The sequence below is a fragment of the Podarcis raffonei genome, chromosome 1 (assembly GCF_027172205.1).
Source record: "Podarcis raffonei isolate rPodRaf1 chromosome 1, rPodRaf1.pri, whole genome shotgun sequence".
Lineage (NCBI taxonomy): Eukaryota > Metazoa > Chordata > Lepidosauria > Squamata > Lacertidae > Podarcis > Podarcis raffonei.
The window spans coordinates 14,829,603-14,857,574 of record NC_070602.1 but is presented as its reverse complement, the minus strand read 5'-3'; the positions used below and the strand labels follow the sequence as shown (position 1 = coordinate 14,857,574).

The 27,972-nt window shown below is 45.2% G+C and overlaps 1 protein-coding gene and 1 non-coding gene across 2 annotated transcripts in view; both read left to right on the top strand.

Moving 5' to 3' along the window:
• Positions 1-13,516, top strand: part of TNFAIP2 (TNF alpha induced protein 2) — a 30,539-nt gene extending 17,023 nt beyond the window's left edge. Inside the window, exons 6-12 of the mRNA XM_053367331.1 lie at positions 521-621; positions 1,187-1,285; positions 2,941-3,061; positions 4,758-4,880; positions 6,281-6,436; positions 10,125-10,246; positions 12,597-13,516. Of these exons, the coding sequence (XP_053223306.1) occupies positions 521-621; positions 1,187-1,285; positions 2,941-3,061; positions 4,758-4,880; positions 6,281-6,436; positions 10,125-10,246; positions 12,597-12,735 (861 nt within the window). The 3' untranslated portion in view covers positions 12,736-13,516. The remainder of the gene's footprint in view (positions 1-520; positions 622-1,186; positions 1,286-2,940; positions 3,062-4,757; positions 4,881-6,280; positions 6,437-10,124; positions 10,247-12,596) is intronic.
• A 13,524-nt stretch (positions 13,517-27,040) lies between these two features.
• Positions 27,041-27,222, top strand: LOC128403170 (U2 spliceosomal RNA). Its single transcript, XR_008327887.1, has one exon. It is a non-coding gene; the product is annotated as a U2 spliceosomal RNA (small nuclear RNA).
• The last annotated feature ends 750 nt before the right edge of the window (positions 27,223-27,972 follow it).

Genomic DNA, 27,972 nt, shown 5'->3' with positions numbered 1-27,972 from the left:
TAGAAAAATGTTGGAATGAAGTTATATGGCTTTAGTAGAAATGTTATAAGGAATTAAGTATAAATAGATTAATAGAGTATTAAAGGAAAAAATAAGGCTAGAATGTGTTAAGATAATTATAGGATAGAAAATAGAGGAAGATGGAAAGGAATTGCTGAAACAATTAATAGAAGTGGAATACAAAATGGGAGGTGTGAGGAGGTTGCTGAAATAAGTGAATGAAAGATAAGATACTAAAATTGTTTGATGTGTTTTAGACTGTTTTTGTTTTGTTTTGTTGGTTTGATGTGTTGGTGTTATGTAGTGTTTTTGTATTGTATTGTTTTTTCTTTTTTTCCCTTTTTTTTCTTTGTAGTGTGTAAATTGTTGGAAAAGTAATAAATATAATTTTTTTAAAAAAAAAACAAATCTGTGGAATCTTTCGAATCCAGCCCACCTCTGTTCTTATGTTCTTAACTATGGATTGCCGGATATTAAAGTAGAAGCTGCAGTGGTGACTCTTGGACTCGTGTTTTTTTAGATTATCCACAACAAACAGAAAGAAGCTGAAGGCATTTCCGCAGAGCTTGGCAAGCAAATGTCAACACTGGTTTTGGAAGAGCTCCTGGCCTTTCTGCAAAGGTAGGATAGCAAGGTCACGAAGGAATGCGTTTCAGATCATGTCAGCGCAGGCTCTGAATCAGATGCCAGCTTTCTCGATAATAATTTTTATTAGTTTTCGATTAGGTAAAGGTAAAGGGACCCCTGACCATTAGGTCCAGTCGTGACCGACTCTGAGGTTGCGGTGATCATCTCGCTTTATTGGCCGAGGGAGCTGGCGTACAGCTTCCGGGTCATGTGGCCAGCATCACTAAACCGCTTCTGGCGAACCAGAGCAGCGCACGGAAATGCTGTTTACCTTCCCGCTGGAGCGGTACCTATTTATCTACTTGCACTTTGACGTGCTTTCGAACTGCTAGGTTGGCAGGAGCAGGGACCGAGCAATGGGAGCTCACCCCGTCGTGGGGATTCGAACCGCCAACCTTCTGATCGGCAAGTCCTAGGCTCTGTGGTTTAACCCACAGCGCCACCCATGTCCCTAGTTTTCGATTACCATAATCCAATAATACCCTCATTATATCAATGCCAAATTATATACAGATGCCAACTTTCTAAGCCTTACCTCATTCCTCTTCTGCCTCTCTAGCTACAAGAAGGCACTGGACGTTTTCATGAGGGAGAAGAAGAACAACCAATACTTTGAAGCGACAGTAGTTACAAACATGAACAGTTGTTTGGGTTTTCGGTAAGTAATGAATGGCAATGCTATTGTTTTGCAATACGCATAGTGGGAGGGTCAAGTACATGGGAGCTGTGAGAATTAGGACTGATGGGAGTTGAAGTCCAAAACATCTGGTGGGCACCAGCTTGGCAAAGGCTGTCACAGAGGGTCAGCCAGTCTTAATTTAGGCCGAATTTCCCCGTGGCCGGTACTGGGTGCCTCTGCAGACATATCAATGACTAGCATCTATAAAATGATTCATACTTCAGTTGTGCAACCCAGTTCCAGAAGACGGAAGCTTTGTTTATGTAATGGATATGGTTAAACGGATGAACTTTACCAATGGTACAGTGCCAGACTACATCCCTGCAGGACAGGCTGCAGTGTTTCAGTGTGGACCCAATTATATATATATATATTTTAATTACTATTTTGAATGCAAGTCAAACATGCAGCTCCCAAGTGCCATCTGAAAAAAGGAACAACCTTCCTTTCATAAATAGGAAGGAGCACTTTCCCTAATATGGTTTTCCACACCAGGCGTTTTAAGGGTGCCCCTGAGCACATGCAGAGTGATTTTATGTTGTTGCATAAGTTACAGGGAACCAGGCAGAGGGCCTTCTCGGTAGTGGCGCCCTCCCTGTGGAACGCCCTCCCACCAGATGTCAAAGAGAACAACAACTACCAGGCTTTTAGAAGACATCTGAAGGCAGCCCTGTTTAGGGAAGCGTTTAATGTTTGATGGACTACTGTATTTTAATATTTTGTTGGAAGCTGCCCAGAGTGGCTGGGGAGACCCAGCCAGATGGGTGGGATATAAATAAATCATTATTATTATTATTATTATTATTATTATTATTATTATTCGATGTTGTATATTGGCTAAGAGGGAAGCTCCACCTCTGCCATAAATCCATTAATTTAGTTTGCTAGACTTACATGACAAGGTAAGGGGCCCTGTGGCACTTTACAGGCAAGCAAACATAATTTGTTAATAATGGGGGGGCGGTGCACCATTGCTTAGGAATTTGATGGCACTGGGTTTATCTGCATTCTACCAGGATGGCTCAAGGGACGCAGATGGCGCTGTGGGTTAAACCACAGAGCCTAGGACTTGCTGATCAGAAGGTCGGCAGTTCGAATCCCTGCGATGGGGTGAGCTCCCATTGCTCAGTCCTTGCTCCTGCCAACCTAGCAGTTCGAAAGCACGTCAAAGTGCAAGTAGATAAATAGGTACCACTCTGGCGGGAAGGTAAATGGCGTTTCCGTGCGCTGCTCTGGTTCGCCAGAAGCGGCTTAGTCATGCTGGCCACATGACCCGGAAGCTGTACGCTGGCTCCCTCGACCAGTAAAGCGAGATGAGCGCCGCAACCCCAGAGTCATCCGCGACTGGACCTAATAGTCAGGGGTCCCTTTACCTTTACCTTTACCAGGATGGCTCAGTTGGTAGAACAGGGGACTCTTCATCTCAGGGTTGTGGGTTTGACCCCCGTGTTGGGCAAAATATTCCTGCATTGCAGGGGGTTGGACTAGATGACCCTCGGTGTCCCTTCCGACTCTACAATTCTATCATTCTATGAGTTCATCAACTGCCGCTGCAAGAGCAGAGTTAAAGGCAGCAGGTGACGTCACGAAACAATGGCAGGACAAACCACAGCTTCCTTCTTTCTTCCCTTCAGGTCCCATGCTGAAAAAACACCAGGACAGGACTATATCCGACTGAAAATTGTTAATGCCCTTAGTGGCATTGAGACCACTGGCTGTGATGTGCTCGTTCAATGCGTGGTTCAGGAACTGCAGGTAACCCTACAGCTGCATGATACACCTCTGGGTTTGCCCTGTGGATAGCTCAATCAGCAGAGCATGAGACTCTTAACCTCAAGCTTGTGAGTTCGAGCCCCACGTTGGGCAAAAGATTCCTACAAGGCAGGGGGTTGGACTAGATGACCCTCGTGGTCCCTTCCGACTCTACAGTTCTGTGATTCTTCTACAGTGTATTGAAGGTGGCAGAACGGCCGCTCGTAGCACACCACCACTCAGCCAGTTAAAGGGTGTGCATAGAAAGAGGATTAAAAGAAATAACTCACCACTCTGGAAACTTATACGGAGGGCAGTATAAAAAATTACAAAACTAATTATAACGAATAAGGCGTCCAAAAAGGGCAATAAGAACTTGGTTCTTGCTTTTCTCCTCCCTTCTGCCATTCAGCATCAGGGCCGGGGCATCAACCGTTGCCCAATATTTTTTATTGTCTGAGGCAAAGGGCACTGAAATATACTCGGAGTCGAGAGTGGATTTCATGCTCTTTATTCAGCTTATAGTAGCGAGGAATGGAAGTTCCCCCAAAACGTCTGCTTTATATACCTTATTTACACAATGGGCCCCACGTGATTGGCTAATTCTGGGATTCTCCTGTAGGCCAATCAGGTTGCGGATTCACTTCCACCTGGAGCTGGATTGGGTGGCTCCTGTGGACCAATCAGACTGCTGCATTCTGAATCCTATTGTTCTAGGACCAATCAGACTGCTGCATTCTGAATCCTATTGTTCTAGGACCAATCAGACTGCTGCATTTTGGATCCTATTCAACTCAGTACATAACAGGCACGGTGGCACCCTCTCCTTATTCCCACTGTACCAGTGGCTAAATCTTACTTCAGCCCTGATAGCACTTCAGAATAACATCCTGCACTCTACTGACAGGCAGCTTAGTCTCTGCCTTCCAACAGAGAGGAGCAGCCCCAGGGCTTAGGAGGAATAGCCGGGAGGCTGCTATTGCTGCCGTCCCCCAGCACCTGCCGCCTCAGGCGGCTGCTTCACTTTGCCTAATGATGGGGCCGGCACCGCCCACAAGCCTGGAGAAGGTCAGCCTGTTCTTGCCATTCCTCTTCGCCACTGCAGCCGGCTTGCTCTGCTGCCTCTTGATCTGGTGAGGAAATGGGATGAGCAAGGAAACAACCGTACTGGATGGAAGTGAGAAGGAGCTCCCACTGCCTGCTTGCTCATTGTCTCTGTCTGGGAAGCAAGTTGTCGCAAGGTGAGGCAGAGGAGGAGGAGCTGGCAACAACAGACTGATAGGGGAATAAGACAGAGGGTAGGGGCCTTCTTGCCCAAGGCCTCCACCCCAAATCTGGAGTCAGCACCGCCAGGTGAAAAAGAGGAAGGGGTAGCTGGGCCTTTAATAGCACCTGCTAAAATTCCCTCTTCTGCACAACTGTTAACAGTGCAGGAGTCCTGTCCCCTCTTTGCATCTAGCCACCCTTGTTGTGATGGACCCAGCCTGGAAGGAGAAGGATTAGTTAGAATTGTCTGAGGTTACTGGTTGACCTCACTGGTCACCAATCTTAGTAATGTAGCATACCATATTTTGAAAGACTTTTCGGTTCCTTTTTCCTAATGTGCAAAAGTAGCAAAGTGCAAATATAGGAAATTGCAAATGTAGGAAATTCTGTTCCAAAACCTGAACTTTTGCTGTTGTGTTGAACTTTCCCCCAGCCTGTTTTTAGAAAGTTTACCCAGAGAAAATGGGTTTCCTGCACTGATATTATTGATGAAATCATAGCAACCGCCATACATCATGTTTCTACGCTGAGAGCTCTCAAAGACCCTCTTCGCCAGGTAAGCTAATGAAAAGGAGGAAGTTTTATGTTTTTTCAAAGACTAGGATTAATCAGTTCCTGTAGCCTAAGGCTGAAAATGGGCAGTACAGTGGTACCTTGGTTTAAGAACAGCTTAGTTTATGAACAACTTGGATTAAGAATGCTGCAAACCCAGAAGCAGGTGTTTTGGTTTGTGAACTTTGCCTTGGAAGCAGAACATGTTTCGCTTCTTGTTGAGAGTGTTCCATTTGTAACTTGAGTCCCCCGCTGCTATGAGAAAGCAGGCCTTGGTTTAAGAACGCTTTGGTTTAAGAGTGGACTTCTGGAACGGATTAAGTTCGTAAACAAAGGTACCACTGTAGCTTATAAGAGAGTTTAAAACTGAGAAAGGCTTTGTTTTTGATGCTGTATGCACACATTTCCCTTACGTATGAGTGTATGCACCATGTAGTGTTGGAGAAATTTTAAAAGGCTTTCTAGACTGGAGGTATCGCTCCCAGAAACCAATATATTGAAATTCAGGGGAGAAGTGAAAGGCTGGGGAAAGGGTTTAAACCACCCTTTGTTTATGTTCTGCAGGGATCCAGCATTCACAGTTCTAGACCTTCTGCCGAGCATCTTAAGTTTGGCTCAAAGAAGAGACCTCCTCCGTTTCAATTCCTTGGCCTACCAAACCAGCTGCGCTCACTTATCATTCTCTGCTGCTTATTGTCCTTGACCTTTTTCAGTTTCAGAAGCTCAAGGGCTTGACCAAACCACAAGAGCCCTTTTCCTTTGAAAGCTTGCTTTTCGTTCCAAAAAGCCAATGTAAACTCACAAGGGAAGGGTCATGCATTCAAATTTCCTACTTTTGTCTTCTTAAAATAATCTACCGAGCTAATGAAGTTAATTATGAGAGCTAACAGGCAACGTGCAGCAGGAACTCTTCGTGGGGGAAGTTTATGGTTCCCATCTGATAGTTCTTATGCTTTGTACATCGTTCGCGGTCATAACTCACTCGATGTTTATTTTTTCTGAAGTCTTTTTGGAACAAATTATGGCCTATTAAGAGAGCTCATAAGCTAACATGGTTACAGTTCAATAACACCCCCCCCCCAAAAAAAAGTTTTCTGCATTTCAGCTATATAATTTAGAGAGGAGATGTTTTGTTGCTGCTATCATTAAACGAAAGGGAACAAAAATTCTTTGCAATCCAGTACAAATCACTCAGGAGATCTTCCAGTAAACCCCAATCTGCCTTCTACCCATTCCTGCTCTAGATAATTATAAAAACCAGTTTGTTTTCAGAATAACCAGTTAGGCAAGTTTGGAAAGTCTTTCTCTTGGTATTTTTAGAATTCAAGCTATATTGATTTGTGTGTGTCTTCTCTCTCCTTCGTCGGATTGCAAAGGACTAACTACTTGCTTCTTTTGCTGTAGGCTGTCATTGAGAAAATCCACTTCTTTCTGGTCCAAGAGTACATTTCAAGGCTTATGAAGAAGAAGGTTAGCTTGAGGAACCCAGAACTGCAAAAGAACTTGTCTGAGCTTGTCCAACAGCATGCCTCTATTCTGTGCACGTTTTGCTTAGAGAATGTAAGTCTTGTTTTTCACCATGGGCTTTTTGGTCTCGACATGCAGCCCCTGACATTTAACAAGCTACTGCTGCATGCTGTTAGGGATAATAATAATAACAACAACAACAACAACAATTAAAAAAAATTATTTATATCCCGCCTCCCCAGCCGAAGCCGGGGTCAGGGCGGCTAACAACAATAAAATAATACAACATTCTAAAATCATTTCATTAAAATTAATTCAACTCAAATTGATGGCAACCATTAGGCTAAAGTTCTGGGAAGTTTGCCAAAGGAGGGAGTCAGGCTGTGCCCTGACCAAAGGCCTGGTGGAACAGCTCTGTCTTGCAGGCCCTGCGGAAAGATGTCAAGTCTCGCAGGGCCCTAGTCTCTTGTGACAGAGCGTTCCACCAGATTGGAGCCACAGCCGAAAAAGCCCTGGCTCTGGGTGAGGCCAGCCTAACCTCTCTGTGGCCTGGGACCTTCAAGATGTTTTTGTTTGAAGACCGTAAGTTCCTCTGTGGGACATACCAGGAGAGGCAGTCCAGTAGGTACGAGGGTTCCAGGCCGTATAGGGCTTTAAAGGATGAGGGAGATATGTGATTCAGTTTGCATTTAAAGATGAACCTACCTAATTTTCACTTTCTGAAACAATGCACGGAATGAAGCACAGCCATCCTTCAAATCCTACCCTTCTCCAGATGTTGCCATGCAGTTCTCCAGCTAAGCAATGTGTACAGAAATGCATGTACCCATGTAGTGTGTGCATAAGAATACACATCTTTGTGAAAATAATGTACAGAATTGCATTGCCTTGGAGAAGACTATTTGCAAAAATTCCTGTGTTGGACAAAATCGCTTACAAATCTATATATTAAGAGAAATTCACACCAGAGTGTTGGTGAATTTTTGTGAGGATAGATATATATATATATATATATATATATATATATATATATATATAATCACAAACTGATGGGCAAATGTGGAGAAGTGAAGATTAGAAAAAATCAAAATTGATAGTCACCCATCGCTAGGTGCTATGAAGCATTTTTTGTGCATAATGCTCAGCCCGTATGGTTGGGAATAAGCCTTGTTTGACATCCTGACTACTGTAATTCACTCTACGCGGGGCTGCCCTTGAAGCTGTCCCAGAAACTCCAGTGGGTGCAGAATGCTGCAGCGAGGCTCCTCACGGGGTCTCTGCCATGGGAGCATATTCACCCAGTGCTTTTCCAGCTGCACTGGCTCCCGGTGGAGTACAGGGTCAGATTTAAGGTGCTGGTTTTGACCTTTAAAGCCCTTCACGGCCTAGGACCCTCGTACCTATGGGACCGCCTCTCCCAATATGCCCCACGGAGAGCCTCAAGGTCCATAAATAGCAACACCCTAGTGGTCCCGGGCTCTAAAGGAAGTTAGATTAGCCTCAACCAGAGCCAGGGCCTTCTCAACACTGGCTCCGGCCTGGTGGAACGCTCTGCCTCATGAGACCAGGGCCCTGCAGGATCTGATCTCTTTCCACAGGGCCTGTAAGACAGAGTTGTTCCACCTGGCCTTTGGCTTAGAATCAGTTTGATTCCCTCCCCCTCTTTCTTTTTCCTTTCTCCTCCTATGAAGAGATTGCACCCTAATGTTTTAATGTTGTATCTTAATCTTTTAAATTGTATTTTAATCAACTTGTTTTTATTACTGGTTGTTAGCCGCCCTGAGCCCGGTCTTGGCTGGGGAGGGCGGGGTATAAATAAAAAATTATTATTATTATTATCATCATCATCATCATCCTCCTCATTTCTAAACAAGGGCAGGTCCAAATCATACATTTAAAGCACATCCAACACATATTTAAAGCACATGCCTTCTCCAAAAGAATCCTGGGAACTGTCGTTCTCTGTACTCTTAACAAACTACAGTTCCCAGGATTCTTTGGGGAAGCCATTTGCTTTGAATGTTTGGTGTGGATCATCTCGACACATGCACAGGCTGCAGCAAGAGAGTTGACAAACAAAAATGGCAGGAAAGGGGAGGCTAACCGGACTAGAACCCACAGTCCAAGTTTAAGGAGTCCAAGATCAGGGCAAGGAAGAGGGCAGAACTGCATGAAAGCCACACAGTTGTCCCAACAAGTTGTCATGCCCAACCACCAAGCTTCAAAGGTGAGCTTCCTCATGAGGCTACTGGGCCTTGCAAGGCTATTGAGTGTGCAGACTGAACAGAGGTGGGTGCATCTGTTCCCAGTGATGGACGCGCCACCAATTCTGGGCAACCAGGCTGTGCCCCCCACTTCTGACCCTGGTTCCTCTAGCTCTAATGTTGGGCTGGTGCTCTCCCTCTGTTGCTGTGCTGGCCCCGGGGGCTAACCGAGAGGCGGGACCAGTCCGAGGTCAATGGTGCGGTATGGAGGCTGTCCGTCAAAGCTGTAGCTGGGTCCAAGGTGGGGAGTCGGGTGAGGTCAGGAACTCTGGCAGAAGAGCAGGACAGGTGCAGGCAGGAACAGGCTCCCGCAACCTGGGACTGGGTCTGACTGGCTTTTATCTGCCCTGAGGCATAGGGCGGCCCCGTCCACAGGTGACTCGCCTCTCCTAGCCTGGAGGCGAGCACTCCTCCTGCAGGAACTTAGTTCCCTCCGCCTCTCTGCCCTGAGCCTCAGCAGCTCAGGAGAGGCTGGAGGGTTACTGAACCCAGAGGCAACCTCAACTTCCTCTGACGGGGCTGAGAGTGGAGCACCTGCAGGCAATGGGTCCTCCATCACCTGAGGTGCCAGAGCAGACTCAGCTGGTGCCTGCACCTGAGGATCCAGCACAGGTGAGGACCCTTCAGGCTCAGGCCCCAGCCCCGGCTCAGCTGGTTCTGGAGGCGGGGACTCCTGTGCAGGCTGGGATTCCTCAGGTTCAGCCTCTGAGTCCGAATCCCAGGCCATCACAGTTGCTGTGCTCCAGTCTCCAGGGCTGAAGAAGGGAAATGGGATGCCTGCTTCCCCAGCCAGGGCTGCCGCATCCCGTCTCTTCCAGCCTCTGTGCCCTGGCCTCAACCCCCTCAGGTCATTCTCTGATTCCTCCTCCTCCATCTCCGCCTTCTGGTTCATCCTTGAGCCCAGCAAGGTCTCGGGACTCACAACTCTTGGCTTCCAGTGAACAAATTTTAGCAAAACATATCTTTGGCAAGATATATACCACATCACATCTGTATATTAAGCTGTTAAAATATTATTTAAGATGTATAATCTGGTATCATGGTTATAATGGAGCCAGATGTCTGTCTTCATATCCACATGTCTTTGGTGTGAAATGTAGACAAGTTAAGCTGGAGTGCTGCAGTCTAGAATTTCTTTGTACTTTTATAGGGTATTGAGATGCAAGAAACATGAGCTGAAGAGGTGGGGACATTTTGAGGGTGCCAGATATTCGACATCTGGCAAAAGTTGAAGTGTGTGTTTTGAAATGTTCTTTAGCAGAATAAATAAATAGCAACATAGTTTTCAACCTGTTTGCCTTCATGAGACATGTTTCCAATATGGCTTGTCTGCCAAGAATCTCCTGAGCAGGTTTTTTCAAATATGGTGGGGACTCTGCCTTGAGAGTCTCAGGGTCTCCATAGCAGTCTAGCCCTTTCCAGCCTTGTGATTCTATATTTTGAGTATATGGGTGGCCTAATTTTTATCTGGGGATCTGCATGTTGACTAACACAATGTGGTCTTTTCAACTTGATAGGGGTCCACTGCCAAATGGCTGGGTTATGCTCTTCCAAGCCTGGCTGAAATCATCAAACTCCAAGGTACAGATACTGTCATGGTTGAAGTCGGAATGCTTGCCAGTAAATATCCAGATATCAGGTAAGAGCAAAAGAATTTATGACCTCACTTCTTGGGTTGCCAACACAGAGCCACCCTATGTAGGTCTCCTCAGATGTAATTGGGGCTTACATAGAATTGCAGCCATTCATTCGGTTTCTTGGGCAGGTTCCTCATCCCTGAGCCTCACCAGTTTGCCTTCTGTGAAATGGGTATTTTATTGTGCTTTGTGAGGTCCAGTGTGCATGTTGGGTTGGGTTTGCGCCCCATGGCAGCCATTTTGTGGTGGTGCCCAAATGTACCCAGGGGCCTCAAAAGGTTGGCAACTCATGGGTTACTTGGAAACTTTGAGCCGGTGTGGCAGCAGTGCCACACTTAGGTAAGATAGCTGGTTGCTGACCTTGAGCCACTGCCTCAGCACCACCCCCATGAAATAAGACACCACAGATTTGGTAAACTTGAGTAATATAATCCAGCTAGGAAGTTTTTGCAGCAGGCGGACATAACTGCTGATATAATCACCTGCCTGTCATCTTCACATGGTCTAGAGCAGGCATAGGCAAACTCGGCCCTCCAGATGTTTTTGAGACTACAATTCCCATCATCCCTGACCACTGGTCCTGTTAGCTAGGGATGATGGGAGTTGTAGTCCCAAAACATCTGGAGGTCTAGAGCAGTGAAATCATGAGATTGCTCCCTCAACAAACGCTTCTCGCTTCTCTCGCTTCTCCCAGACGTAGCCTGGCGAGGCCTAAATTAGGCCATAAGCTCACTATAGCACCTTTAAAACACAATCATACCTTTTTTGTAATGTTTTTATTTATTTTTCATGGTACAGGCGATATATTTTGAGAAAGCAATTGTTACAACAGTAAACAACAAATAACTTGCCCTGATAAAATTACAGACTTTTGTCATGCTGTGTAGTAAAGTTCCGTTTGATTGGTCTAAGAGATCACGCCACATTTCCCCATGAGTGTTGGGTGGATTCCTGCCTCCGTCTGAACAGTTTACTTATTCAATAAACATTTGCCATGTTACAAAAGGAAAAGGGGTTGTGTCTGCCCTTTGCCACTCTGGCCTGGCTTATTAATTTCCCAGTCAATGCTGTTGACCGTACTCTAGTATCTGTGTCCAGCCCAAAGCCAGTTTTCCAACATCTAGCAGCACTCATGGTTTCTCCCAAAGAATTCTGGGAGCTGTAGGTGCTGAGTTGCTAGGTGACCCCTATTACCTTCACAGAGCTACAATTCCCAGTTTAACAACCAATCCCTCTTCCCAGGGAACTCTGGGAACTGCAGCTCTGTGGAAGCTATGTCTATTTAAAGTGGTATCACAGTGCTTTAGCTGCAGGTTGGGAATCTGTTCCCACTTCAATGAAACAACACTTCCACACCTGGCATTTTGGTGGCGAATTGATACTCTAAATTAGAGTGCCAATCCCTCCCATCCCATGCATTAAAAGGGTGCCTCTCATACTGATTGCCGCTAGTCCTCATGAGTACAGGAGCACAGGAGGCAGAGTTACTGTCAAGAGAATTGCAATGTTGGCTGTAAACTCCCCAGACTGGAAATACTTGTTGAACAACAAGGTCCTTCCTCTTTTCGTCACATCCCGTCACTTGCTGCCTTTCCTGCTAGGAGAGACATGTAGAAACACTATTCAATACGTGTATCTCTTAATATTCTCATCTGCAGGGCAACCAAATTGATCAAGGAGGTAGATTAACTTCCCTATGAGGAAAAGTTGCAGAGTTCTGGTTTCCCCAGCCACTCTGGGCGGCTCTCAACAGAATATTAAAAACATGATGAAACATCACACATTAGAAACTTCCCTAAACAGGGCTGCCTTCAGATCTGACTCAAAGTCAGATAGTTGTTTTTCCTTGACATCTGAAGAGGGGGCGCCACTACCGAGAAGGCCCTCTGCCTGGTTCCCTGCAACTGCACTTCACGCAGTGAGGGAGCTGCCAGAAGGCCCTCAGTGCTGGACCTCCGTGTCCGGGCTGAACGATGGGGGTGGAGACACTCCTTCAGGTATACAGGGCCGATGCCGTTTAGGGCTTTAAAGGTCAGCACCAACACTTTTAATTGTGCTCAGAAACGTACTGGGAGCCAATGTAGGTCTTTCAGGACCAGTATTATATGATTTCGGCGGCCTACTTGCAAACTTAACACAGGTATCTTGGTCAGCCACTGTGAGAAAAGGAACTAGATCGGCCATTGGCCTGATTCCTGCAGGCTCTTCTTAGGTGCTTAGATAAATCAGGGACAGTAGTCGAGTTCAGAGAGTTGGGAGTCCCAGGTTTGCTCTCTTTCGTTGAATATTTCTACTGCCTCTGTGTTGCTGTATCCTTTCAAATTCTGACGCTCCGTGTTTCCTCTTTGACAGCAAGGAGCACCTTTCCGCCATCTTGTACATCAAAGGAAACTTGTCCCGCAATGAAACCAGAAGCATCCTGAGTGTGCTGGACATTGGCGTAACAGCTACCTTGCCCCACAAACATTTGTTTTCAACAATCAGGGTGTGATGAGCTTGCCTGTTGCCTCTTGCTTGACTCAAACAGCTGCCATTCATGGGAGACCTGAATTCAGCTCCAGCCTCCTTCCAGACTCAGCCACATAGTTCAAAAACCAACCCCGGGTCCTAGTTTTGGAAAAGCGGCTTGATCTTTACGCCGCTACCAGAATGCCAGGATAAAATGGAAGTTGGTTTAGAGGTCCCACCAGATTCAAGGGCCTGTGAAGTCTCCAGCATTTCCTCTGCTGCCTCGGTTTTCCCCATCTCGAAAATGGGATGGAATCTCTGTCAGGCTACCTCATCTGGGTGGTGCTGGTGTGATGCCAAAGGGAAGCCTTCGCTTACTGTTCCTTGTTAAAGCACTTGACAGAAAAGCACAGTAACTCTTTGCACATGTTTCTTCCTTAAATAGAAAGAATCCTTTGTAAAATGGGTGGAGGAAAATGGAAAAGTCCTCAAAATGTAAATAGCACTTGGAATGTGGTCTTGGGGTTTTTTATTAAAAACAAAATGAAGTAGAAACTCCCAGAAGGTGCTTCTTCTGTGAAAAGCCCTTTTGGGCTCTAGGTAGATGGCTGTGAAAACCACATGTAAAATTCCGATGTTTTGCTCAATAGTTTGTATTGATAACGTGCTAGGATCTTAATGACAGTCTGTGTGATATCAGGATTGCTGTTGGTGTGGTTTAGGGATTAGGTGCTACACTTGGACCTGGGTTCAAGTTTCTGCTTCGGCCACAAACTATGGTTTTCGGGCAAGTCACTCTGTCCCAGCCTCTCTCTCTCTCTCTCTTTTTTCCCTTTTTTTGTATTTCATTTCTCTTTTTAACCTTTCTGTAAACCACTTTGATGGCATCATTCTGTGGAGCAGTTTGTATATAAGATAAACAGCCAGCCTCACAAGCTTATTGTGATAAAATCAATGAAGTATTTTCATGTACGCTGCCTTGAGCTGCTTGGAACAAGCAGGATACAAATGTTAATAATAGTAATATTAATACTAATATTGTTAATGTATCTATAAAAAGAGTGTAAATATACCACTGTACAGATGCTGCTTCAGTATTTGCTTGTCAGTCTCCTGGTCCATAGGGATTGTTTTGCTATCCAGTGGTTGTCTGTTTTTTTAGTTAAAGCATCCCATGTTGTCATTGTATACCAAGTTGTACAAAATAAAGATGCACTTATAATATTTAGTAAAGGTATCATTGATCTCTTCCCATCCTCCAGCTTTTAGGAACATGTTTTGAAACCCAAGGGTTAGAATTTGCCCCCTAGAGAAAGTGGCAAGCAAGAACAGATACGTGGTTAATGCTGGAAGTAAGACAGGAGAGGAAAAAAGTCTGGAAGCTAGAATTTGAAGACAGGGCAGGTCCTACTGTTGGGTAACATGGGACCAAAATTTTGGGGATGCCATTAAATCATGGATTTTTACACTTTAGGGAGACCAGAGTATTTGCTACCCACCAACGTCAGGGGGATTCCTTTCTCTTTAATGCTGCCCACCAGATCACAGTTCAAGCCTGGCCCAAAACCCAGGTCAGCACCTGTCTGTGCTGAATGAATTTTATTTATTTATTTATTACTTATACCCCGCCCATCTGGTCGGGCCTCCCCAGCCATTCTAGGCGGCTTCCAACAGGTTATTAAAAAACACAATCAAACATTAAAAACTTCCCTAAACAGGGTTGCCTTCAGATGTCTTCTAAAAGTCAGATAGTTGTTTATTTCCTTGACATCTGAAGGGAGGGTGTTCCACAGGGTGGGTGCCACTATTGAGAAGGCCCTCTGCCTGGTTCCCTGTAACTCGCAGTGAGGGAACCACCAGAAGGCCCTCAGCGCTGGACCTCAGTGTCCAGGCTGAACGATGGGGGTGGAGATGCTCCTTTAGGTATACTGGACTGAGGCCGTTTGGGGCTTTTAAGGTCAGCACCAACATTTTGAATTGTGCTCGGAAACATACTGGGAGCCAATGTAGGTCTTTCAGGACCGGTCGGCCTCAGTGTAACCCAACCCTCAAAGCTCCCACCACTGTTAGATTCACCAAACCCAAGATTCTCGCTTCTGCTTACACATCCTGCTTCTGACAGGTGTGTTGTCAAGCAATAGAGAACACCTGAGAAGTTGTCTAGCATTCCTTCCTGTCCTCTGCTCTTCCTGGCCTTTTCACATCCCTCTTGCAACAACTGCCTGTTGTGGCTCCAGTGAAAGAAATGTGTCAGGTGACAGAGTTGTTATATACTAAGTTGAATAGGATCCAAAATGCAGCAGTCTGATTGGTCCTAGAACAATAGGATTCAGAATGCAGCAGTCGGATTGGTCCTAGAACAATGCAGCAGTATGATTGGTCCGCAGGAGCCACCCAATCCAGCTCCAGGTGGAAGTGAATCCGCAATCTGATTGGCCTACAGGAGAATCCTGGAATTAGCCAATCACGTGGGGCCCATTGTGTAAATAATGTATATAAAGCAGATATTTTGGGGGAACTTTCATTCCTCACTACTATGAGCTGAATAAAGAGCATGAAATCCACACTCGACTCCGAGTATATTTCAAGAGTGAAAAGCATAACTGTAGAAGGAGAACACATACTGCTGGGCCAGATAATATTTGTGTAACCGAGCCAGAGAGCTAACGAAGGCCATGTGCCAGGGTCTATCATAGCAGCCGGCCTTAAGTGAGAAGAAAATGGACTTCCTGTAGAACAGCTGAGCTTTCAAAAGTGCTTCTGAGATGCCAAAAGCCATTTGGTGAGAAAGGATGGGGGTGGCTACTTTCCCCAAACATGAAAATATTGCTTCTGGAGCGTCTTGAGAATACCTTGGAGATGGAATGCAAACCCCAAATATGTGAATAAGCTGGATCAACTATGGAAAGACACAATCAGGGTTTTTCAGGTCCAGACAAGGGCTGTTATGTCTAGGAGGGTCCCATGGAAGAGAACATCCCACCAGCAGCATCTTCTCCCACCGCTGCTGCTCATGGTTGGTGGATGAAGGAAGAATGAGGAGTCACATGATCCAGCTTTAGGCTATAAAATAAACAAGAGTGGTGTGTGCCTGTTTACTTGCTTTTGTGTGTGTGTGTGTGTGATATCTTTTAGCTGTTTCTGTGTTTTCTATAAACTACCTTGAGTCCCTGTCTGGGGGAAAAGCAGAATATGAGGGGGAGAGAGAGGGAGAGAGAGGGGGGGGAGAGGGAGAGAGGGAGGGGGAGAGAGAGAGAGAGAGAGAGAGAGAGAGAGAGAGAGAGAGTGTTTACAGGGCACAGTGCATGGCTAATGTGCTATATGTAGGAATGGGCAAATCAGTTGCTCTCTGTTTCTCATTTTTCGTGCCTTAAGTTCTCCATGTTGGCTATTTGCAGTTTAGTTGCGTTGCAGAAAGCTTGCTGGGGAGACCACGCATTACAAGGAACTCAAAAATAACTTTATCAAGGTTTTAATAACAAAAACTCCTTTTACATTAAATATCTCAACAAGCATGACCCGACCCATCCCCCAGGGTACTGAGAGAGCTAGGTGCTGCTCTTTATATACTATACCCAATTCCTGACACAGCTTAATTAACACAACTTAGCAGCACCTGCTTTACTGTTTCACAGCTGTAAAACTGGGTCTCGTTATTTGCTTTGGCCCTTAAAGACATACACATCTTGTGGAACAATAATGAACCTTCAAATTTAAAGAGACAATTCAACATTCCACATTTCCACATTAGTTAGTGATTCATTTATTTCTTAAGTTCTCGTGAAAGTTCATCAGCATTTTCGTGAGAATTTCTCATAACAGACACATTTCTGAATGCATTTTTTCCTAATGTGTTACATTTTTGCAAAGCATATCTCCTACTACAGTCCATTTCCCTACACAAATTTCACTTCACAACTATATACGTTTTTATCCACACTTTAATATATGCATTTATTTGTGTGGGGTTTTGTGTGTTTTTTTACACATTACTTGGCTAGAGAACTGCATTGCAGAATTCAGAGAAGTGTGACTTTTGAAGAATGGCTGTGTTCTCATTTATTCATTCATTGTTTCGGGAAATGTGAATTAGGTCAGTTTGCCTTTGAATGCAAATTGAAATCCTTCCCTTACACATTCTTAGTTGGAGCTTTGGGGCCAGTGAGGACCTGTTTGGTTGGCTCTGTGGAGGATTCCTTCTTGACCTCCCTCCAAGTCCATGGTCTTATCCTCTGAAGATGAGGAATCGGACCCCATGATCATAAAAGGTGCACCATGTGGAATACCACTGAGCTAAAATAAAAATGAGAAAAACTGCAAGCAGATGACCTGGCTACTTACAAAAAGAAATTAGACCAAAAGGAGAGCTGTTTGCCTACGACTGAAGCATGATCTGGCCAGTCCTAAACAGAGGAAGCACAACTTAGTTCCACTCCAACATGGTGCCCATGACCTCGGTGGGAACCATATCGATGTCAGCAGAACATTGGATGGTTAATCTGGCATTTAGCATGCTAAAAAGCAGAGACATCACCTTGCCAACAAAGGTTCATATAGTTAAAGCTATGGTTTTCCCAGCAGTGATGTATGGAAGTGAGAGCTGGACCATAAAGAAGGCTGATCACCGAAGAATTAATGCTTTTGAATTATGGTGCTGGAGGAGACTCTTGAGAGTCCCATGGACTGCAAGATCAAACCTATCCATTCTGAAGGAAATCAGCCCTGAGTGCTCACTGGAAGGACAGATCCTGAAGCTGAGGCTCCAATACTTTGGCCACCTCATGAGAAGAGAAGACTCCCTGGAAAAGACCCTGGTGTTGGGAAAGATTGAGGACACAAGGAGAAGGGGACGACAGAGGATGAGATGGTTGGACAGTGTTCTCAAAGCTACCAGCATGAGTTTGACCAAACTGCGGGAGGCAGTGGAAGACAGGAGTGCCTGGCGTGCTCTGGTCCATGGGGTCATGAAGAGTCGGACATGACTAAATGACTAAACAACAACAAAAAAGTACTTGGGGAGAAGTCTTAGCTAGCGTGAACAAACAGAGGAGTTGCCCTACAGAAACAGCCCTGTGTAAGCAAATACCATATCACAGGAAGTGCTGCCTTCAGAGAGTTCTTCTTGTGTTTATTGCAGATTTTAAAACCTGTCTTTGTTCAGCTGCCCAATGGAGGCTCATTTATTCATCCACTTAAACTAAAACAGCAAATTAACACTGGGGAATGCATGAATCATGCAGTCCCATTTCCTCCTATCAGATGCTGATCTTAGATTTTAGCCCCTCCACCACTCCCCTTGTAAATTTTCCCCAGAAGCTCAGGTTGTCTTTGCACAGGAAGTTCCACTGCTCCACCCTGGATCACTGAATAAAGATCCGTTTGTATACTGTGTTAGTTTAAGGCAAATTGACTTGGCATTTAGGAGCAGAAAGAAATTGCTGCTCCCAGCTCTCAACAGGTCTTGAATTTGGGGTTCAAGGATGTCGAGACGCCAGTCCCAACACAAGCAAGCCTTGCAGACAAAACCCACGCAAGGGAGTGCCCATTTGCTTGCCCAGTCCTGAGACTCTGGCTGCTTGCCACACTGTGCCCACCCCACTCTTCAGAAGGAAGGGGCAAGGAGCATGTTGCCTGTTGGATCAACATCTTAGCTTGTGCTTTTGCCCTGTGTCTATAACTCTTAAGCACTCGCTGCACCTTGCAACCTGTAAATATGGGACCTCCTTTGGGCTGCTATACGTGTCCTGGAATTGAGCTGTTACAAGAAAATGGCATCCCAAAAAAGGACTTCTGCTATATCTTCTGCCCCTTAATCAGGAAAACCACCGAATCTTCAGCAGAATTGCTAATTGTCATTTCTTTGTGACATTATCAGCTCTAGCTGCAGCGAGATAACGTTGAAAAGCTTGCTCCCAATGTTTCCAACTCTCAATGAAGTTGCCGTGTAGAACCCAGTGGAGGCAGCAGATGGAATGTGCTCATAAGCTAGTAAATGTATGCAAAAATGTACCAACAAACTCTCAACTCTCCCACAAAAAAGAAAAGAAAAAAGATATCCACACCAACTTCTGATGCCATCCAACATCCAGTTCTCAAAGGTTCTGCAGAACACACTCAATGATCCCCAAGCCCATAAGGCATACAGATCTACAGTGGTACCTTGGTTCTCAAACTTAATCTGTTCTGGAAGTCAGTTCCAAAACCAAAGTGTTCCAAAACCAAGGTGCATTTTCCCATAAAAAGTAATGCAAAATAGATTAATCCATTCCAGACTTTTAGAAACAACCTCTAAAAAAAGCAATTTAACATGAATTTTACTATCTAACGAGACCATTGATCCATAAAATGAAAGCAATAAACAATGCACTGCAGTCACACAATCAATCAATCAATCAATCAATCAGTAGCTGAACTGGGTTCCACACAAACACAAAAACAAAACAAAAAAAGAGCCGCAAAAACCAAAAACCAAAAGAAAAAGCCAAAACAGACAGATCTCAGCATAACACTCAAAACGGAGCACGTTCGGCTTCCGAAAAAAGTTCCAAACCGGAACACTTACTTCTGGGTTTGCAGTGTTTGGGTTCCAAGTTGTTTGAGTACCAAGGAGTTTGAGACACAAGCTACCACTGTATTATTACATCCAAAGAGAAGCAAATATGAGAACACACATCAAGAGAAAGAATGCTAGATAAATGGACTTGGCTGATTAAATACTTTTCTCCTATGCTGGCAAGCAGTTCATTGACTGTGAAGGGTCATTGCACGTTGCCTATGTGCCAACCTGATTTGTGCATTAAAGTCTTTGGTAGATAGGGACCTAGGAATCTGCATTCTTCAGCAGAGGGGCAAGACAGACATGGGAGACATGCAGAGGGAAAGCGTGAGGAAGCCCCATTGCACTAGAAAAAGCCCCTGCATGGGCTTCTGCTAGCAGAACTAGTTAGTTGAACCCTGCCCACACGGCTTTTCCATCTAGCTGAATATTGTCTACAATGACTGGCATGGATTCTCTTGAATTTCAGACAGGGGACATCCTGCTTGAGATGCTAGGGACCTGGCCCCTTCCTTCTGAAGAGTGGGGTGGGCACAGGTGCTCAGCCCATAGAGTCATTCTGGCTTTATGCTACCTCCAGCAAAGCTCAGAATACCAGCCTCTGGAAAACTAACAATGAGAGGGGGGCTACTGTTAAGTTGTGGGTGAACATATCAGACGACACAGTGATTCTTCAAACAGCTCTTGTTTATTCACAGGCCAGAACAGAACTGAACTGAAGGGCTCAGTCAGCCTGCTTATTTAGAGCTCCAGTATAATGTAACTGTAACAATTTTCTAAAACTATCCAATCACTGAACGTCACTTTCGATCCTTCATTTGCATAACTATCTACAGTATCCCCTGCTAGCCCAGGGTGAGAACTTCAGTACATAACAGCTACTGTGGTCATGCCCTGCTTGTGAGCTTTGTGGAGGCACCTGACTGGCCACAGTGACAAACAGGAAGCTGGATAGATAGATCTTCGGATAGAGTCAGGGTGGTGTAGTGGTTAAGAGTGGTGGACTCGTAATCTGGTGAACCGGGTTCGCGTCTCCGCTCCTCCACATGCACCTGCTGGGTGACCTTGGGCTAGTCACTCTTCTCTGAAGTCTCTCAGCCTCACTCACCTCACAGAGTGTTTGTTGTGGGGGAGGAAGAGAAAAGGAGAATGTTAGCTGCTTTGAGACTCCTTCGGGTAGTGATAAAGCGGGATATCAAATCCAAACTCTTCTTCTTCTGATCTGGCAAAACTGTCTTAATTTGCAAGGGAAGTGCAGAATGAAGCATCTGGGCCACAGAAATTCATATGCGAGAATAAGGGAGTTTTTACGAGCCAAAAGGCATTCTCTAAAATGGCACGTTATTCTTGCAAACCACAACACAAAACTCTTGCAGAAGAGTGGAAATTCCAAACTCGATGAAAAAAAGCAGCAGAGATACTAAACAGGGGAAAGAACAAATTGCATTCTAAAGAGGCAAGGCCTCTTTATTTACTCTTGGCAACAGTCAGTTTGCTTTGTTTATTCAGTGAGAATCACAAACCATCCTATATATTCATCTGGCTCAACCAGTGTCATTTGGGAATCTGGGTTTTCCCCCGTTGGGTGGGTGGGCCAGGTTGTGTAAAGTTCACCAGTGTAACTTACATTAAGGGATTTTTCTTTCGCTTTCTTTCGGAGCGACTCTTACACCGCTCAATGCTCAGATGCATGACCCCAAATCCATCAGCCACAACTTATAGCATGTCCAGATGAGGATTTCAACATTCCATCTACTTGAGTTTCCTGGGATCAGTTTCTGTTGATGCTACCCAGGGACATAGACAGTGTTGGATTTATGTATAAGCTAAACAAGCTATAGCTTAGGGCTCCACTCTCTTGGGGGCCCCAAAAAAAATTAAAGGAAAAAACACCTGGATGTACATTTCCAAAATATAAGATACAAAAACAAATAAAACCTACATACAGCAACAGGGTTTTGTGTTGTGTAGGCTCCTATGATGTAAGTAATGGGCCCCGACTGCTAGCCTGCTCCCTAAAATATTACTGGTTTGCTCATTTCTATATATAGGGAGCCTGCATTCTGCCTGGACTGGTTGCATGGTCACATGTGCAAAGGGCTTTAGATTACCTATTAGGTCCATAAATCACCATATAGCATATATGCAACACAAAAAACAGTGACAATTCGTTGTTGACAAGGGGCAGCTGGACATATATAAAGGACCCCATTACCTTCAGTAGCTTAGGGCCTCATCAAACCTAAATCCAGCCCTGGACCTGGAGAAGGTGCTTCTCAGTATGCAGCTGTCTGCATGCACTCTCAAACCTCACCCTTTTTGACTGACACAGCCCATAAAGGTATATGGCTTGGGAATATTCCTAGGTCTATCCTTGTGACTGCAGGCACAGATTTCCTCAGTGGCCAAGAGAACTTTTCTCCAGCTTCATAGCTGCTCCTGGACAGGAATAGCTTGACTGGACTACTGCAATGCATTCTACATTGGGCTACCCTTGAGGTCGGTTCAGACACTGCAGCTAGTGTAGGGTTGCCATATGTCCGGGAATTCCCAGATACATCCTCTTTTGGGGATCCTACAGGGATCTTTTAACAACTCTCAGCACCCTTAAGAAACTACAGTTCCCATGATTCTTTGAGGGAAGCCATAATGGCTTAAAAGTGGGAACACATTGCTTTCAATGATGGTACTCCAGTCTTGACCTGAACTGAAGCACTGTTTAACCCCATAAAGGTAAAGAAAAACCCTTATGAGGTGAAATAGGAGGCTTCATATCTATGTGGGGTAGCAGTTCTCAAGCACTTCCGTCTGTAACATGGGGATTTTACCTGCGTGCAAAGCCTGAAGGTCCAGAATGACAGCTGCAGAGATGCAAATGCTCTCTAGGGAAAAACCCATCTCTGCCAAGTGTGTGACTCAGAACTAGCTCTTGCCTCTATATTTTTGTCTGTATGCATTTGTAATTTGCAGCCTGCCTCACAGCTAAGAAAGGCAACAGCTTTCAAGAAACCATGTGATTTCCTAGAATGTTTTTCTTGAATTTCGGGTGTGTTTCAAACGTTTAACCACATTTCTGCTGACTGCAGACCCTAACTAGGGTGCACTCCGAGCTCATCCGCACGTATCTTTTGCCCCACCCTTTCCAGGCACTTTGAAGTTCTGTGTCTAAGCGCTCTTTGCAGAAACACACACACTTTCCCCAGGAATACATTGATGCTGAATTAGAACAAATTTGGGTTTTTTGCAGGTTGCCATTTGCTCCAATTCAGTTTTTTGTTGTTTTGTGCAGGTAATGTGCCAGGGCAAAAAACAAACAAACCAAAAGTGCCTAGAAACATGGCACAAAAGGAAGTCCAGGTGAGTGCCCGCCCCCCTTGACCACCAAGTGTGTTGTTAAGTCATAGCACTTCATTGGCATTTTAACTTTTTATTACCTAAAGGTTATCGGACGGCAATGCTAGAGCGGTATTTATTTATTTATACAATCAATAGGCCACCCCAGGGAGCCACATGGAGATGAAAACCAAACAAACAAAATCACAATAAAATAGCATCACAACATCCAAAATCACTCTGAAACAGAGGGAAATAAACCACACAAGAGCCGGGTAAAGACAGCAAGCAGAAAATTCAAGCTGAAAGAGTTTTGCCTGCATCCTGGAGCACCACCTAGTGGGAAACGTGCCATTTCATTTTGCTGTGTAGTCAACTGCATTGAGAGAAAGGTCACTTTGCAAGCCCACACAGGTAGCAGGTAAAGGTAAAGGGACCCCTGACCATTAGGTCCAGTCGTGGACGACTCTGGGGTTGCGGTGCTCATCTCGCTTTACTGGCCAAGGGAGCCAGTATACAGCTTCCGGGTCATGTGGCCAGCATGACTAAGCCGCTTCTGGAGAACCAGAGCAGCACACAGAAACGCCGTTTACCTTCCCGCCGGAGCGGTACCTATTTATCTACTTGCACTTTGAGGTGCTTTCAAACTGCTAGGCTGGCAGGAGCAGGGACCGAGCAACGGGAGCTCACCCCGTCATGGGGATTCGAACCGCCGAACTTCTGATCAGCAAGCCCTAGGCTCAGTGGTTTAGACCAGTGTTCCCCAACCTTGGGCCTCCAGCTGTTTTTTGGACTACAATTCCCATCATCCTTGACCACTGGTCTTGCTAGCGAGGGATGATGGGAGTTGTAGTCCAAAAACAGCTGGAGGCCCAAGGTTGGGGAACACTGGTTTAGACCACAGCACCACCCACGTGCTCAAAGGTGCAGGAAAGAGGGGCGCTTTTAACTCTGGAGATAGCAGACCGCCCAACTGAAAAATCTTTCCTGCCCTGGCATGTGCCTTTGACGCTGGAATTTGACACTGCAGAAAATGCGGGGCTATTGCAAAACAACCACAGATCTGCATCATTTACCTCTCCACAAACACACAAATACACACACAAGCTATTGCATAGGTGATCACTAAGCTGGATCCTTATCTCCCCCACAACTGCCAAGTCAGGTCTGGCAGGGCTGCCCGCCCCCCTGTCGATCACCTGACATCACAACTGCATCAAGTGACTCATTTTTTGCCTGCACAGCCGTTCCTGGAATTATGCAAACACCGAAGGCCGGCTGAGTGCCCAGGGCTTTTCTAGCAGTGCCTCCAAATTCCCTTTAGCCCAGCTGCAGGGGTGGGGGTCATGTTCAGGCCTGCCAGCTAGATCTACCCTACCCCCCAGTCTTGTACTATGGGTCAAGGGTCTGAAGATGCTAATGCAAGGTTTTCAGGGTGGCTTTGAGGTATTGCCTGGTGCAGGAACTTCTAAGGTCTCCTCCTGGACTGAGATGCCCTCTGAATCCATAGCCTTTCCTTGCCAAAGATGCGGGAGCCTGAGCCTGTTAGCCTTTGTATTGTATTTGTTAGAAAATGTATTTTACAAAGAATAAATTGTACTGGGGGGTGGGAAGAAGAATGTCATCTTGGTTGTCACCTCAGATAGCAAAATGGCTTCTGGGAGCCAGACGTCTGTATACAATGGGGGTTCGCACATATGAATTGACATAGTTCTTGTCCCTGGAGCACGGTGAAATTCTCTTTGAGCCCACCAAACTGTTCGCTCGCTTTGCATATACAGTGGTACCTCGGGTTACAGATGCTTCAGGTTACAGACACTTCAGGTTACAGACTCCACTAACCCAGAAATAGTACCTCAGGTTAAAAACTTTGCTTCAGGATGAGAACAGAAATCGCACACCAGTGGCGCAGCGGCCGCGGGAGGCCCCATTAGCTAAAGTGGTACCTCAGGTTAAGAACAGTTTCAGGTTAAGAACGGACCTCCAGAACGAATTAAGTTCTTAACCCAAGGTACCACTGTATGGCCTCCCTTCCGAGAACCAAAACTGAAACCAGCCAGCTCTGGAAAGCACAGATGTTACCCTTTGCTAAATTTGGGGAAAGTCCTACGGAGAGTTAAAGGGCATCGTCCTTACGAAGCATCTTATAATCATCTCTTTAAAGAGCTGCAGATGTTTATGAGAACCTCATGAAAGGCAACTGCAGAAACATCAGTCTTTCCTCTACTCGAACCATGACATAACCTCGGGGTCTTGTTCTTTTTTTAAGTAAATAAGCCAAGTGCTGTCATGGCTGACCTTTTATTTGCACCACGAGGGATTATCTTTCACTGCTGCTCGTGAAGCCAGCTATTCTTCTTCCATGCTTTCGGTTTCAAATTTGCTCACACTGCAGCACAGCTGGGCAACGCTGAGCAAAACGTTTGGAAATGGCCCGATGTGCTGTATTTAGGATGCAGGAGTTCATGCAGTGCCCTTGGCATAAGGCAGTTTGCTAGGTTTCTATAGCAGCATAAAGTTGAGAGCAGGATCTGAGGCCCCATTGCGCAGGAACCCAGGAAATTCCTTATACTGAGTCAGAAGATTGATCCATCTGGCTCATTATCTGTGTCATTGCTCAGCAGGGCAGCCTGTCTTTGAAACAGGTTCCAGGCTTTATTTAAGTCCAGTAGCCAGGGATCCCTGCTTACTCATAGAAGGATAGAATCATAAAGGGAAGGGACCCCGAGGGCCATCTAGTCCAACCCCCTGCGATGCAGAAATATCAGCTAAAGCATCCATGACAGATGGCCATCCAACCTCTGCTTGAAAACCTCCAAGGAAGGAGAGTCCACCACCTCCTGAGGGAGACCATTCTACTGTCAAACAGGTCTTCCTGTCAGAAAGTTCTTCCTGATGTTTAGTCGGAATCTCCTTCCTTGTAACTTGAAGCCATGAGTTTGAGTCCTACTGTCCAGAGCAGGAGATAACAAGCTTGTTCCCTCTTCCATGTGGCAGCCCTTGAGATATTTGAAGATGGCTATCATATCTCCTCTCAGTCTCCTCTTTTCCAGGCTAAACATACACAGCTCCTCATAAGGCCTGGCTTCTTTTTTTAATAATAATTTTTATAGAGTTTACATTTTACCATAATCACATTCCATTCCATAATCTCATAACCAAAAAACAATGCTCAAACTGAGCTTCGACTTCCCCCCATCCCACTCTCTGGCTTTCATAAATAATCCCTTAAAGGTAAAGGACCCCTGACCATTAGGTTCAGTCGCAGACAACTCTGGGGTTGCGGCGTTCATCTCACTTTATTGGCCGAGGGAGCCAGCATACAGCTTCCAGGTCATGTGGCCAGCATGACTAAGCCACTTCTGGCGAACCAGAGCAGTGCATGGAAACACCGTTTACCTTCCCACCGGAGCGGTACCTATTTATCTACTTGCACTTTGATGTGCTTTCAAACTGCTAGGTTGGCAGGAGCTGGGACAGAGCAACGGGAGCTCACCCCATGGCAGGGATTCGAAGCGCCAACCTTCTGATCCGCAAGCCTTAGGCTCTGTGGTTTAGACCACAGTGCCACTCGCGTCCCCTACATCTTCGCATTTCTATAACCACTTATTTACCTTCTTTCTTTCTTAATAAAATTCACCTCATTAAATGTAAACCAGCTCCCAATATTAAGATTACAAAATATTTCACCTCAAACCTACAAACGTTTTCAAATGTTGCTTCCAGACCCTTGTTCATCTTGGTTGCCCTCCTCTGAACACAGTCCAATTTGTCAATATCCTTCTTAACTTGTGACGCCCAGAACTGGGCATAGTATGGTGTGGTCCTCAGCCTACGGAAACCACATTTGGTTCCTCCTCCCATACACTCCAGGAGGAAGTTCCCTCTTCAGGTATTTGCCCTTGACCCAGGAATTTGCTATATACATTTGGTTGTCTACCCAGCATTTCTTGAACAGTGAGTCCAACAGACAGTCCATTATTCAATTACTGGCTCAACAGGAAGTGATCTGACCATGACAAGGGACTGGTGTCAATTTCAGATCATCCTCTTCCTGCTCAGTTGAGAATGCAAGGTCCAGGATGCATTGGGAAATAATTTATAATGAATTGGGGAAAAAATGTTTAAAAGTACTTTTCAAAAAAAACAACAACAGAGTTGTTGGGGATAATTCAGATGGAAATTCCCAAATGTCAAAAAAAGGTGATTTATGTATGCCACTACTGCAGCCTGTGTTTTGTTAGCCCCAAAATGGAAAACAAGTGAGGTCCCAACCAAAGAAGAATGGCAACTTAAACTGATGGAATATATGCAGCTTGCATATTTAACATATAAAATAAGAGAACACGAAGAACATACGTTTAAAGAAGATTGGAAAATATTTATTGAATACCGTATATGGGTGGACATGTGTACATTTAAAAACGCTGGCAGCATTAAGATCAATTCAACAGTGTAGATAAGTTTTGGCTAAGATCAAGTGTAGTATCTGTTCTTATCAGTTTAATATCTGATATGTCCTCTGTTTGAGGACTATATATTAAATGGATTTTTAGAGCTGGGAGATGGAATAGGGGCTTGCTCCATCCACTCCATGTATCGACCTGGTACTGCAGTATCTCCAGGAACGGTGCACAAAAAACAAAAAAACAGTGTAGATAAGTTTTGATGGATGTAATAATGGAATACTGAATGGTTTAGCTTATGTAAAATATACAGGGATTTGTGGTATGTAAACTGATCCACGGAAAGAGAAGAAGGGAAGTCATTGATTGAATCTTGTTTAAATGAATATTCTAAAATGTAAAATAGAAAAACTTACTAAAATTATACAAAAGAGAGAGAGAGAGAGAAAGCAAGGTCCAGAGTGTGGTCAATGATGTGCTAAGACAGCCCCATGGTTGTCATGGTAGCCACGAAGTCCTGAGCTACCCCAAAGCCAGTCACCTTGGCATGGATGTTGAAGTCCCCCAAAACCAGCAGTCTGGAAGTCATCAATATCTCCTCTGAGACCAGCTCTGTCAGCTGAGCCAGGGAGACTGCTGGGCAGCAAGACAGGTGGTAAACCAGCAGAATACTTAATGTGTCCCCATTGCCCAGTGCCAGGAACACTGCAGAACATAGTCCACAATTTCGGGAAGGCTACCCCTGCAATACAGAAATGAAAGCACCAACTTTTCCGTTTCTTTCCTTCACCCTTGCATGCCTTTGTATCCCCACTAGATGGCACTTGGTGCATTTTCTCTGGATGTTTTCGCCCTCCTGCAGCTGACAGGATCCCTGTAAATACAACCAAATTTCATAGAATCATAGAACTGTAGAGTTGGAAGGGACCCTAAGGGTCATCCGGTCCAGCCCCCTGCAATGCAGGAATCTCAACTAAAGCATCCA